The sequence below is a fragment of the Phyllobates terribilis genome, unplaced genomic scaffold, assembly GCF_046119375.1.
Source record: "Phyllobates terribilis strain yellow unplaced genomic scaffold, ASM4611937v1 Scaffold_13__5_contigs__length_258822181, whole genome shotgun sequence".
Classification (NCBI taxonomy): Eukaryota; Metazoa; Chordata; class Amphibia; order Anura; family Dendrobatidae; genus Phyllobates; species Phyllobates terribilis.
The window spans coordinates 123,921,261-123,935,997 of NW_027362773.1; the positions used below are offsets into that span (position 1 = coordinate 123,921,261).

Genomic DNA, 14,737 nt, shown 5'->3' on the forward strand with positions numbered 1-14,737 from the left:
CTAGACAATTAACTATAAATGGCCACCCTTGTGTAAGGAAAGCAACAATGCTATGTCTTGAGTAAGAATGAATGGCCTTTTGCTTTTCACACTGACGGGGATAAGGATGAGACGGAGCAAAGGGTTCTAGGAGAAACGGTGCAGAAAGTTCGACAGGGACCGGATGCAACGTCATATTCAAACTATGCAGCGTCACGGGAGAGGAAAAAGCTCGGTGCAGTATCCGTCCAAATTATGTTTATTGCATCTTTAATCAGCAGAGTCTTGTGAAATGTGGAAAAAAAAAAAAAACATTGTTGACAGGCAAGGCAGACAAAGGTAAGGAGAGGGAAGGAGCCGGATCGTAGACGGAGGGTTGCAAATAATTTGACGGCAAATAACGATGGAAGAAGCCGTTAGTTTGAAATTTTTGCACAAGACAATATAACTTCATAGAAAAGATGTTAGAGAAATAGAGCATGCAGGTCATACATGAGGCGGTCCAATCACCTGTAGGGACAAAACATCAAGTCTTGTCACCTCCCCAGACACTGATCACGAATGTGCGGCCTTTTATTATGCATATAATTTGAAGAAAAAGCTTCACAGATTTTTTTGTTAAACACAAACTCAATTACATGGATGAACTCTTTTTGACCCTGTTAAATAGATTGCTCATGATTAGAAAAACATGGCTGCTTTCGTGTGAGGTTACGATTCTATCTCAAATACGTTATTACCTTATTTAGCTCAAAGTGCTACTTTGCCTAGTTTGTGATCTTTTACAAGCTGCTTTGAACTGCAGCTCTAGCAAGAATCTGTGGACAGACACCATTTCCAAATACTCTCCCTGTGTGAGAGTCTCAGCTCCGCTTCCCCATTGCTCAGACAGGGGGACTGTTTGGAAATAGTGTTTAAGCACGGATTTATGCTGAAGCTGCAGTTCAAAGTAGCTTATAAAAGAGCAGGATCTAGGCAGTTAAAGTAGCCCTTTCAGCATGGAGTTTTGAGATAGAAGGAAGCAAAATAAAGTAATGGACAATATTACATAACTTTTTAATTATTGATCAGTTTTCGCAAAATTAAGCAAATGAGCCAAGCTGCAAGACCAGACAACCTATGGACACGCATGGTACTATTATTAAACGGAAACGGCCTTGTATTTCTAATCCTGGGCAAGCCATGAAAGGTTCTTCCACACTATTACTGCTGAAAATCTCTAAACCAGCTGAACAAAAATTACAAAGTGTTCTTCACTTGTTGGGTGCACTATAGGGCAATGTTCTAAAGACAAGTGTAGCGACACCCTGTCACTTATATAATTGGACTGTTAGCTAGATAACCTTGAATACACAATTGTCCTGCTGGCTTGTCACAGCAGATTTTTACATATGGAAGAAGTGGTATGGCTGTATAGGCATTTAATCACCAATAAAAATGATGCCTTTTTTATAAAGATCTATTGTGCTAGTCATGACGAATAGAACATAAAAAAGCCATATGCAAATCAGGCTGGAAGTGCACAGAGGGTGTGACAATGCACTTTAGAAGTCCAAGTGCACTGACACGCCCCAGTGCATTTCCAGCCTGATCGGCATATGGCTTTTATGTTAGATTTCTCCGGACTAGAAGTGATAACACTGGTGAGGCCTCATTAATGTTAAGCAGGTAAGAATCAATGCCAAAAAAAATTAGATGTTTTGATCATTGAGCTCTCTGCTGAAATGTTTATTCTATCCTAATAGAATAGGTTGCATTATTTCAGTGTGTGTCCTATAAAACTGAGCACAGAAAAGACTTCTCCTATGGCCGTTGCAGAGGTTGTGTATTGTATCCCATCAGTCTCCTCATAAAAACACAGGGATATTTTGAATAGTAGTGGACAACCCCTTTAAAATAAAATCATAGGGGGGCAGCATTTGCATTTTACAGCAGAACCAGTACTCTATAAAACTACCTAATAGTGGACCCTGAAAACATCTATCCACATCTATTTAACAGCTCTAGAAATGTATACAGCAAAAACAGTGACATTAATAAATACATTTTACCTATTTTAATATAGTCTTTAATATATATATGCATTCTGTTTCCTACACAAAATTGTATTTTTTTTTTTTATTACTTTTTTTTCTTTTGGAGTATGCCAACGTTACTTACACATCTTAACTTTGTACAGAATTTTATGCAACAACTAGATATCTATACATTGCAACAACCAGTAGATCTGAACATATCACAAACTATGAAATGGTAAGCTGGGCCAAAGCATTGAAATAACTAATATTGTAAAATGGAATATATTTGGGAGAATTACCATGATTTACACTGTTGTGAGAGCGAATAGGGCGCTCGTTTAACATGCACATCGTAGACTACTTTACTATAGGTAGAACTGTACATTCAGATACTCATTCAGCGTGTATGAAAATGCTCCGTGCCTCCACTTACTGCAGAGTATCTGAGGGTCCGGAAAAATTGAGGGGAATACATCAAATTAAATTATTCAATGTGCTTTATGGAGGTCCTTCAATATACGTTCCCCAGATATGATCACATTAAAAACTAGTTTTTCTAATTTCGACATGTCTGCAATTTACACTGGTATCAACAGATTCTCTCATGGCCTGAATGAAAGGTCTTAAGATGGACACTTCCCCCCCCCCCCCCTGACACCGTTTTCGTATGTGATCTCAATGGCAAGGGAGGAGTAACAATAAGCCACTGTCAAGACATCTCTAGCAGCAGCTCATCTCTAATGAGAATGAAAGATTGGGCATGTTAAAAATCCAACATGCCCGATCCTTCAATACTCTGACATCGGTGAAGAACCTACATAGCTGGACTTTACATCTGAGTATTAACACTTCCCTTGCCAATATGGATCGTAGTATGTAAGGACATGCCTAGTTGCCCTTTAATTGTAACATGTCCCGGAGGAATAACAGAGGAAAGACACAAGGAGCGCCAAGCAGAAACGCTCCAGAACGGTTATTCCATTGCGAATGCTTGAATTTCCTACAACAGACATGTCAGCAGACCTAACAGACCCTATATATAGCTTATTTATGACTGTGTGATTAATCTGGGGGTGCTGGCTTGCAACATAGAGCATTATAGGGAATTCTTGAAAAAAACTAAAATGTAATTTAACATGTAAATCTGAAGCAGAACGGCCGATGTAAGCGCCATTTCACCAATACTACGCTCAGTGAGCGGCTCATGCACGATTTTCTACAATGAAGAAGGATGCAACATCTGCAGGATCAATGAGCTCACTAAGGACTAAAAGTCATTTTATCCTGTTTGCTTAATTAGATTCTTATAATCCATTATTATGACCTACAGGGAGATCAAATAACATTAGAATTGTAATTCATGGAGAAATATAGATTAGAGGTTTTTTTTTTCCATAGAATTAAGTTAAGTTTTCTCCTGCTGTTAACGGAGGACTGCTGGACCCTGTTTGGTGCTTTTTTTTAAAAAATTACAATGTCATTAAAACACACACATACATATTATATATATATATATATATACATATACATATATATGCGCAAGACTTTGTTTTAATTATTACTGCTAGCACTAAAGTCTTCCCAACTATACTTACGAAGGGTCTTAATCCAAGAGGTTTAAAGGGGGGCTATCTGCTGCTGTCCAAAACGAATGATGTTACGACCCCAAATTAATGGGGTCAAAGTCATTGGTAGGGCTCACTTTCGATCCGGTGAGCAACTCTGGCAGCGCCGGGAAACCACTTGGAAGACTATCTCCATTCCATACTCTCTGTTAGGACATTTTAATGTTATAGAAGAGGGTGCCCTCTGCTCAAAACCCCCTTTATTAGCCAGAGAGGAGAGCAACTCTCACTATGGTAGATCCAGTATGTCTACTTAGTGCCTAGCTAATCACATGATACTACATTTTGACTGCTGCAGAAGAAACATCTGGCTGGAGGATTGGTACCCCTATTCTAGAGATAGGCTGAAAGGTGATATATTTTGTGGAACCCTTTAACTATAGCTTTTGGGTAGTACTATTTTTACCCCTGACCCATCCAACCATGACTCCTAAAGTGGCAGTCCAGGCTTAGGACAAAAGTCAGCACTCTATGTGACTGCACACTGCTGAATCCTGACAGCTTGTGGTGCACGCGCTGTAACAATTCCCAATATTCTCATTATGAGCAGGCGGTCACTACACTGCACACATGCGATTTGAATACTTGAGATCTAGATGCTTTCGTCTCATCTCAACAGAACTGAATTGAGAGAAGTCAGAGGAGTCCATTTGGCACATAACCGCATACATTAAGACCACCGGCTCACGCTGAGAATACCTTTGGAATCACAGTCACGATTCAGCAGTCTGCAAACTTTTCTCCCAAGCCAGGACAACCCCATTAACTTGTCCCCCACCTTCATGACTGCATTAGGGTGAATAAATCACAAGATTACACAAGAAGGTATTTTTCTACCATCTCCCCCCACACTCCAGCTGCATCAAGAATATAGTATCACATTGGAGTTAATCAATCATTGGGGAACACCACTATGATGTCTGTATGCTAGAAAGGTTGTATGGAAAAAGGTTCTCTTTTTAGACAAACCCTACTAGTGGAGCTTTCTACCATGTCCAGAATGTATAAAACCCTCACCATTAATATTATGTATGTAAAAGGGAATCTGTAAGAAGGTTTTTGCTATTTAATCTGGGAGCAGCATAATGTAGGGGCAGAGAACCTGTTTCCAGGGATGTGTCACTTGCTCAGCAGCTTGCTGTAGTTTTAAAACAATCAGTATTTTATCAACAGGATATTATCACTAAAGGACTAGTTGCGCTTGCAAGCCTGTCTGTGCAACCACGCCCCCACCACTGATTGGTAGATTACTGACAGTGTACATAGAAAGCAGCCAATCAGTGGTGGGGGCAGGGTTATACACATCTCAGCATTCAAAGCACTGCTAGATCTGCAGCAGAGAAAACCAAGTCTATCAAAACCACTGTACCCAGTAAGTGATACATCACTGGAATCAGGGTCTCTGTCACTATATCATGCTGCTCTCAGATTATGTCGCAAAAACCTGCTGTCAGATTAACCTAATTTAAAGCCAGGCATGTAATCTGATGACTGCTGCAATTATTCTATATTCTCAGTACTTCTCATTAAATAACCCTACCAACCAGCTATCTAATCTGTCTTCACTCTCTGTGCATTCCAGTCTCCAAGTTATACCCAAGATGAACAGTCTAGGACCAAAATGTTTTCTTACATTCCTCGCGTCTTCTATAAAAATAAGCCTGAATTTTTATTTTTATTATGTACTACTTTTAGCTTTATACAATCTGAAATACTATAAGCTAACTGGTTATTTTATGGAGCAGCATACTCTTATGTACGGATCTCAGGTAGTCTAGCCCAGATGTCCTGTAAGGCTTACTGGACGAAGAGTTAAAGGGTATTCCCATCGCCAAGATCCTATCCCAATATGTAGTAGGTGTAATAATAATATTAGCAAATACCTACAATTAGAAATGTAGTATAGTTCTTCAGATTTGCCATGTCTCTTTTCTCATGTGCAAGCATTGCGGGACCTTAGGTATCCACGGTTACATCCACTGACATAGTGACAGTTAGTTAGCCAGTTGCTAGTGGTTGTAACCATGGATACCTAAGGTCCTGCACATGAGAAAAGAAACATAGCTAATCTGAAAAACTATACTACATTGTTAATTGGAGGTATTTGCTAAAATTATTAGTATTGCACCTACTACATATTGAGATAGGATTTTGGAGATGGGAATACCCCTTTAATCCTCCGCTCCTCCTCACTGATTAGTACCAAGCTTGTTGTAATACCTAATAATTAATTCCCCACCTTCCTAATCCTGCCTATACTTGTAATACAAAGACTTGTGTATATCCACATACACACGCATATATACATACACTGTTTGATAATTGCTTGTTGAGGATTAAGTCCTTAATATAAAAAAAAACATGCTAATATTTTAGTTTCTCTAACCTGTACAAAACAGGAACTATTAAACTGACTAACATTAAAACAGCATATTAACCATTATTTTCCCATTTTCTGCGTCCCTATCTTATGAGCAGACAGAGGATTAAATCCGGCCTGTTGGTTAACTGTTATGTATTCTCTCATCTTTCTGGAGAGAATAAAGGAAGAAGCAAACCAGGAAAAAAATAAAAATAAAGAGGTGTGGGAGGGTTTGCGTGGCTTAATAAGTTTGGCTGTACTGGCCTGCGTACCCGTTAGCATATTTCTCGTAGTACTCAGCTGGACTGTAACCTGCTGCTCCCAAGCTATACTGAGAGAATGCAGACGCATAGGCTTGGCTGTAACTCTGGCTGTAGGCTTGGGTTGTACCATATGGATCTGCATATTGTGCCATAACTGCGGCCGCTGCTGCCGTTCTTCGCCCTACAGGACTCCGGTCCCTGTAAGCGGCAGGAGCCAAGGCGGTATTGATTGATGGTTGTGCTTGAGGAGCAGCAGCAGCGGCGGCAGCTACAGGGGTAGCTGGCAGGGTTGCAGCTGCTGCGGCCACTACGGCGGCTGGAGTGAGGGCTCTGTCATATGTAGCACGAGTACCAAGCCCACTTCTGTCATAGAAGTCATAGGTGTACCTCTCGTAGTACTCCCTTTCATACCAAGAACGTGGTGGAAATGGAGAGAAAGGAGCTGGGGGTGGTGGAATGCGTCCACGGTGGAAATAATAAGCAGGTGGTGGCGGTGGAGGTGGTGGAGGCGCAGTTGAACTTGCCACCACAGCTGAAGAAGACAGCTTGGAGTTCTTTGGAGCGTTGTTGCTTTTAGACAGTGTGACGAAAATCTTCTGGTCTTCCAGAGGGGAGTCATTAAGGTGCAAAATGGCATCCATGGCTTCCCTCTCCTTGGCCATGTGCACAAAAGCATAATTTTTCACAATGTCACACTCTACAACTTTACCAAACTTTTCAAATAACTCTTTTACTTGTGATGTAGTCGCTCTGCTTGACACATTGCCCACGTAGATTTTGGTGGCATTACGGATCTTTGAGGTCGCATATTCCACAGTGAGGTGCGAACCATAAAACTCTTGTTTGTGCAGCTCACCGATGGCCCGATGGGCATCTTGCTCACGCTCCATATGAACAAAGGCATAATTTTTGAGTATATCACACTCATTTACCTGGCCATACCTCTCAAAGAGCTTCTTTAGTTCTTCAGGAGAAGCAGATGGTGATACACCACCCACAAAAATCTTCACCATGGCTTGGCGTTGTGTTCAGGTATATACAAATTATTTTGTTCCCCTTTTAGTCAGAAACGAAGAAAAAGACAAAGACAAAGCATTATTAGACAAAACACTACAGGAAGAAAACAGACCATTTGTCCTGACATTTTCATAATCCCCCCAAAAAAAATTGTGTCCAAGGTACAGTTTGTTGAATTTAAAAAAATATTTCTTTACTCCCCCTCCCTGGGTCCAGTGCCAGGTCTCTGTGCTGTTGGTGGCTGCAGTGGTAATGTAGTGTAAACAGCACTGCAACCAATAACCGAGTGTGGCGGTTCTGCCAGAGTAGACGGCACAAGCTGCTCAGAACCAGTGAGGTCACAGATTGGCTGCAGCGCTGTCAACATGAAGTCAACGCTGCAGATAACGGGGAAGTAGCAGAGACTCAGATTTAGACCCAGAGAGTGAGCAAAGCAGTTTGCTTTTTAAACAAACTGCACTAGGGTTCAAGGGTTTTCTGAAAATGGAAAGCCCCTTTAAATGGCCAGTCATTTCAACAAGATTTACATAAAATTAATAGTACAAGCAAATATAGGAAAGTTTATAATTCTTCCCATCACAGAAATTAGCTTTTTTGTCCACTTATAAGCCACTTTTCCTCCCCCCTGAATCCTGAACTGATCAGTCACTCTGAAAAACTTTTAAAAAGGTCCACCTTGCTGAAGACAAGATCAACTGCCAGCACACCGAGGTGTTAGACTTCAATATGCATCTGTAATCTATAGGAAGAGGAGGAGAAAAAGCAGAGAAAGACTGTGCTGCAGTTTTCTAGTATTTTATGCAGGCACTTGACCGCAAGTATGTGGATGTGCATACATGTGGTCACAAGCCGACTAGACGTGCGCAGCCTCAATCAATGCAAGTGTATTGAACAAGGCCGCACGGAGTCTAGTCCGAATGTGGCCAGAAGTATGCAAATCGCTAGGAAAACTGCTATAAATACAGGATATAAGTCATATAATGGCCATGAATAAAGTTATTCCTCGTGTACAAAGTTCTTTCTGAAACAGATACGCTTTCAGTTTTCGGGCCCTGACGAGATCAGTTAGATGCTCGAGTTGAGCTTCTTCACTATACCCATGACATAACATGTGTAATAATCCTAAAAAAAAAAAAAAAAAGTGCTATAAAAGTTCTCCAACATTGCCACTAATGAAATTAATTTTGTAAACTAGTATAGAGAAAAATTACAGCATAGGATAAAGTCTCACCTCTTAGACATAACATACACAGCACTAATTAAGTACATAAGGTTCATGTTCTGTCCCCAAGAAACATACAGAAATCTGATGTGTGACAAAAGTTCTGTTAACATTTTGAGTGAGTCTTTTTCTATTTACTGACATATACCTCTGATGAAGGGCCCTATGTAAAGCCCCACGATAAATGGAAGCCCTTGGTATAGTTAAGTGTAGTTTGCTGGGCTATGCTATACAGTTTATAATAAAAGGAAAAGTAAAATATAAAAAATTAATATGTTAAAAATAAGATGGCCCAATACTGACCCCTGTTAATAGTGACTGAATGTTTAACTAATAACTACACTCTCTCTCATCACTGAGCCCATTGTTAACCCAGTTACACCATCCCGCTAACATGTTTTATGTTCATATTCAGTGTGTGATCTAGGGTGTCTTTTTTAAGACTTTACTGTGATGATAATATATGAAAACATACCTTTTATTAATGACCTTGTAGAGGACACTGGGGTCAAATTTCAATTTTTGCAGATAATTCTAAACTCTGAAAGGTAATCAACAGAGAGGAGGAAAATTTAGTGTTACATGGAAATTTACTTAAGCTGAAGGCTTGGGCTGAGAAATCGCAATTGAAGCCTAATATAACTGTAAAATAATACGCTTGGGCAGAAGAAATAAATGTACAATTATGTACTACATGGTAAAGTGGTGACTGAAGAAAACTTGGGTGTATGGGTGAACAGCAAATTCAATTTTAGTGACCAGCGCCAGGCAGCTGCTGCCAAGGAAAGCACAATTATAGACTAAAAGACATGCTCATGACAAGTACATAGTTTTGCCTCTATACACGACTTAAAATAAGAAGTATAATTTTGGGCTCTGGTATATAAATAGGACATAGCTAAGCTAGAGCCGCTGCCCACAAGTGCGACCAAGGTTATTAAGGGAATAAGTGGACTGCCATACCAAGACAGGTCAAACTTGGGGGTATTCAGGTAGTAAAAACATGGCCGCCTTATTCAACCTTAAAGTTATGATGAGTAAAGGTTTGCAATAGAGAAGTTTATATAAAGTATTCTGCAAGTTTCCTAAATCAAAACATTTTCCAGTAAAAAAAAAAATATATATATCTTTTTAAAAAGTTTTTCCCAGCAATATGCGCTCCTGAAGGATGATGATGGAACTCTATATTCAGGTTCAAAAGATAATTTTATACTGAGTATATACCCTTGGAATCTAACTACTTCACTTAGAAGCCCACGCTTCCTATTTGCTCTCCAATTAATCCCCTCGTTTCATATCTTTAAAAAGTAGTAGTGATGCTGCTTTTAAGACAAACAGCGGTCACACCAACTATTGATTTGATTTAGATTTCCCTTTTGTTCATACACTTTCCACCTTAAAAGGAGTTTTCCCACAAACAAAGTACATTTTAAATCAATAGATCTTGGAATAATTGATTAAAATTAACTTTGCTCTTGGGGAAAACCCATTAAGCAACATTCCCACGATGAGTTTTTGATGTTGCTGCATTTCTGCACCCATTAAGTAAAATGGATTGCTTGCATTTTACTAAAAATACGCAGTGTAAAAAAAAAAACAAAAAAACCCCCACACACCTCACCAAAAACTCACTGTGGGAAAGTGGTCTAGTTCTAAAAAAATTCTAGTACTCTTACTTTCCAGCAATTTTTCCACAGTACGGAGTATAATAAAAATGTAAAATCGATTCCATACTCCTGATAAAGAAAAAAAATAAAAAATACTATTTATTTGGCATTGTCAAGTGCATCAATATAAAAGATGTTCCTTATGGTGCATTACAATAAAAACGTCAAGACTGGGTTTGTCACCTCAGCTGCTCAAACAATAGCATAGAGCAATATGGTAGTATATGCACTAAAATGGTACAAAAACAAAAAAACAAAAAAAACAGCTCATCCTGCAAAAACAAAGCTCTACGACATCGAAAGGAAAACATAATATGCGTCACTTGTAATTCACTTGCAGTAAAAATTAGATAATGGTGCAGAATCTCCCCAAATTTGTAGTGGAAACATTTTGGCATGTGGCTTTAGTGCAAGAGGGCACAAACATCTGACACGTCGCAATAACAAAACATTTTTTTTTCTCCAGAGAATGTTCATCCTAAAATAACTAAAATTTTAAAATATATAATTTTGGAGCCACTTTTCATGTCTGAGGATTGGTGGAGGCCTGCGTCCTGAAACCTCCACCGACTGCTCAAAAGACCGCTGAAAAGTGTGCAGATTACGAAGCAAGAGCGCAGAGCTTCCGCCTGAGCGAGCGCAGATATAATAGAAATACCATTTCTAATGTATCCATAATGCACTCTTTGCGCAAGCTTAGGAAGGAGCTGTGCCTGTGAGCTCCTGCCTCACACTTTTCAGCCGTCTTGAGCAATCAGTGGGGTATTTTTGGACACGGGACCCAAGAGTCCTGCAGATAAGGAAAATGCCTATAAAATAATAATAAAAAAATAAATAATAAAATAAAAGGTTTAATCTTTTAGTGAGCCAGGAAAGATCATATATGCAATACACACACGCTTGAAATTGTATCCCCAAGAAGAAAAAAAAAAAAAAAAAAAGTATGAAATGATGGCAATCACAGGATGGATAGACTGATCTACAAATAATGAAACAAAATTTTCAAAACCTCTTGATTTAGAGCAGGGGTCTCAAACTCGGCTGGGTATATGGGCCGCACATGGAAAAAATTTGAATTTGGGGGGGCCGCATTCTTTGTTCAATGTGACATTTTTAGGGATACCATTTTTTTGTATACACCTTTTGAACATTTTTGCCGTGTTTATTTTTTTATAGCTTGGGTCGTTATGGATGTGGCGATAATAAACGTGCACTTTTTTGTGTTTACTTTAGTTTACATATAAAACAGCATTTTTAGTGCCCAATATTTTTTCATGCTTTATTTTATTTTTTTTACAATTTTATTTCCCCCAATTGGCCACATACAGTAATACTGTCTTACAATTAGCATCATATAGTAATAATGGAAAACATCCTGAGGCTATGGGCCCCATCCAGGTCCCCATCCTGAGGCTATGGGCCCCATCCAGGTCCCCATCCTGAGGCTATGGGCCCCATCCAGGTCCCCATCCTGAGGCTATGGGCCCCATCCAGGTCCCCATCCTGTGGCTATGGGCCCCATCCAGGTCCCCATCCTGTGGCTATGGGCCCCATCCAGGTCCCCATCCTGTGGCTATGGGCCCCATCCAGGTCCCCATCCTGTGGCTATGGGCCCCATCCAGGTCCCCATCCTGTGGCTATGGGCCCCATCCAGGTCCCCATCCTGTGGCTATGGGCCCCATCCAGGTCCCCATCCTGTGGCTATGGGCCCCATCCAGGTCCCCATCCTGTGGCTATGTGCCCCATCCAGGTCCCCATCCTGTGGCTATGTGCCCCATCCAGGTCCCCATCTTGTGGCTATGTGCCCCATCCAGGTCCCCATCTTGTGGCTATGTGCCCCATCCAGGTCCCCATCTTGTGGCTATGTGCCCCATCCAGGTCCCCATCTTGTGGCTCTGTGCCCCCTGTGCTGTTCTTCACACACATAAAATAGAAAAAAAAAAAAAAAAAAAAAAAAAAGATGATTCTCACCTGTCCTCCGTTCCCTCGGCGGCCTTCCTGCAGATGTGGCCCGCAGGCACCACAGAGTCCGACCCCTTGACGATCCCGACCTGGTCCAGGAGGAGCCGCCGACAGCAGCGCTGCATTGCCGCACAGAGACTGTCTCCCAGCACAGCATTTTCAATGTCAGCCGCCAGCCAGAGGCCAGCAGCTGACATCTGCATATGGCAATGACGTCATACTCGCTGCGCCGACACGCAGATATCAGCGGCTGGCCTCTGATTGGCCAGCGGCTGCCATTGGAAATGCAGTGCTGGGAAACAGTCTCTGTGCGGCAATTCAGCGCTGCTGTCGGCGGCTCCTCCTGGACCAGGTCGGGATCGTCAAGGGGTCTGTGCCTGCGGGCCGCATAAAGCAGCCTCAGGGGCCGCATGCGGCCCGCGTGTTTGAGACCCCTGATTTAGAGTATGAGCAACGTGTTGAAATCCTTGCACTTACAGCTTTTGCTGTTATCAATGAGGTTATTAGTGGTTGCCTGAGAAATGTTCTGCTGCACTGAATGATCTTGGGCAAATCATCAAGATCCGCTGCTGGCAGCTCCCTGTGCAATCGCCGACCAATGACTTCCCAGATGAGGTCAAGGGGAGACAAGTCTGGTGACACTGCAGGTCATGCTAGCACATTTACACCACGTGGACTGAATGTCCACAAAAAAAACAAAAAAATAAAAAAAAAAACCACACAATTGAGACAAGTTTTTTTTTTTTTTAATCTAAGTTATGGACCAAACTGGCCCATTCAAATCAACAGGTCTGGGGGAAATAAAAAAAATCACAGTACAGAAACGATCTGAGTGCTGCCAATTTTAACTGTCTGATGGGTAGGAGAAGCCTAGACATTTTTTTTTTTTATTTTTGTTGCATATGTGAAAAAAACGATACCACATTGACCAGAAGCAAATATGGACGAAAAACAAATCCAAACTCACTAATGAAGTCATTTTTTTTTTCTTGTACGCAAAAAAAATTAAAAGTTATATAAATGAAGCCGTTGGTTCACATCCAACAATACTAGTCTAGGAGACTTAGAGGGGAGAAAAAAAAGGGAATGACTAAACATTGCAGAGGGCGATTTCTCAGACATACGGAAATCAATGCTGACTAGTTTTGCAGCAATGCAAGTGGGCAAACGATGTAACAATCGCTACGGTGGCCAACCCATGTAATGTGTATGGGGAGACTCCAGAGAGCAATGACCCTGATCTTCAGGCATGTCTCACTGACGGGCAGGGCTGTGGAGTCAGTAAGCCAAACCTCCGACCCCCCCCATACATGGCTCATGTTTACGTGATAAATTTACTGTAGCACAGATTCATCTCCGCTAGAAGTCTAGACCCTTAGATCAGGAATAGGACATTTCATAACTTTCCCAAATTCTTAGGAAAAAAAATATTCCCCACAAACTGCATTGAACTACTGTACCCAATTTATTATATATTTTAGGAGTTGGACCATTTTATACTGACTCCATGGCTTCTTCTGACGGGTCCGTTATACTGGACGAGGCGTAACTAGAAGCTTATGTGACCCAATGCAAAAAACTCAAACTGTGCCCCCTGTGGCATAAGATCCCCAAAGTAAAAGCTCCAATGGGGCCCCCAGTTATTGAAGTTAAAGGTCTTTTTTTTGTAGGCCAAAGGGACCTTTTGGGCCCGGGTGCAATGTCTCCCCCTACATGTATTATAGTGCCCCCAATAATCAGGTATAGAGCTGTAATGGCGCCGATTCTCTCATATAGGCCCCCATTGTGAGCGCAGGCCCTGCACCCGCTACCGGGAGACCCCTGCAGTAAATGAGGAGTGTAGCTCAGACCCCCTCTGCACACCAGGGGATCACATGTTGTGTAGAAAGGCCTATGGGGTACCAGAGAAGCGTTACCACAGAAACAACGCAAAGGGGGATAGTGTTTCCCAAAAACTTTGAGGGGGCACCTCTCTATTCCAGACTTGTATCATTAAACTCAACAAAGCAAAATCTGCAGCCAGTCCATGGAGAGTGGTGTCGTGTTTCCCCACGGAGACCGTCCACATGGAGCAGACGTGCTCCACTTTGCTGTGGGATTTCCATATGAAAATCCGCAGCGTTTGCGGTCAGTGTGAACACCGCCGTGGCCCTCCCGCCGTCAGTAGCCGCGCTCCCGCCCTCCTTTGTTCTCCGCTCGCCCCTGTGAGGCTCCTAAGTTTTCTCCCCGGCAGCCCCTCTCCAGCCTCCCCTCGCCGCTCGCCTCTAGGCCGCACCCACACCCTGCAGCCCCGTCACTGCAGCCTTCCCTCCCCGGGGATCACTCACCCGCTCCTCTCTGCTCCTTTCCTCTCGGCGCTTCCACTCACAATCCGACACACAAAAGATGGCCGGACCGCCTGGTCACACGCCGGCAACGCCGCATCCCCATGGCAACGCTCAGCCAATCACCGCCCGCCGGTACCCGGCTGATGGACGCCGCGCGGCCTCATTGCTTCTATTGGCAGCGCGAGCTGAGGCCACGAGGTCACGTGACGCCCCCCCCTCCCCTAGGGCGGGAAACCTCTCAGTTACTGCGAGCCCGGAAGTGCCCGCCATTGTCTGTGGGGGAGATAGGCTACCT

At 42.2% G+C, this 14,737-nt stretch overlaps 1 protein-coding gene across 2 annotated transcripts; it reads right to left on the bottom strand.

The window, feature by feature from the left end:
• Positions 1–220: 220 nt before the first annotated feature.
• On the bottom strand, positions 221–14,682 carry LOC141174011 (uncharacterized). 2 transcript variants are annotated; one of them, XM_073658598.1, is made up of 4 exons: positions 14,443–14,682; positions 8,962–9,027; positions 7,940–8,003; positions 221–7,303 (listed from the first exon to the last, which is right to left on the bottom strand). In XM_073658598.1, the coding sequence occupies exon 4, from the start codon at positions 7,258–7,260 to the stop codon at positions 6,226–6,228; it is 1,035 nt and encodes a 344-aa protein (XP_073514699.1). In that variant the 5' UTR covers positions 7,261–7,303; positions 7,940–8,003; positions 8,962–9,027; positions 14,443–14,682; the 3' UTR covers positions 221–6,225. The 2 variants fall into 2 exon arrangements, with proteins under 2 accessions (XP_073514699.1, XP_073514698.1); XM_073658597.1 differs by lacking the exon at positions 7,940–8,003 and having other exon boundaries at positions 14,443–14,681.
• Positions 14,683–14,737: the final 55 nt, after the last annotated feature.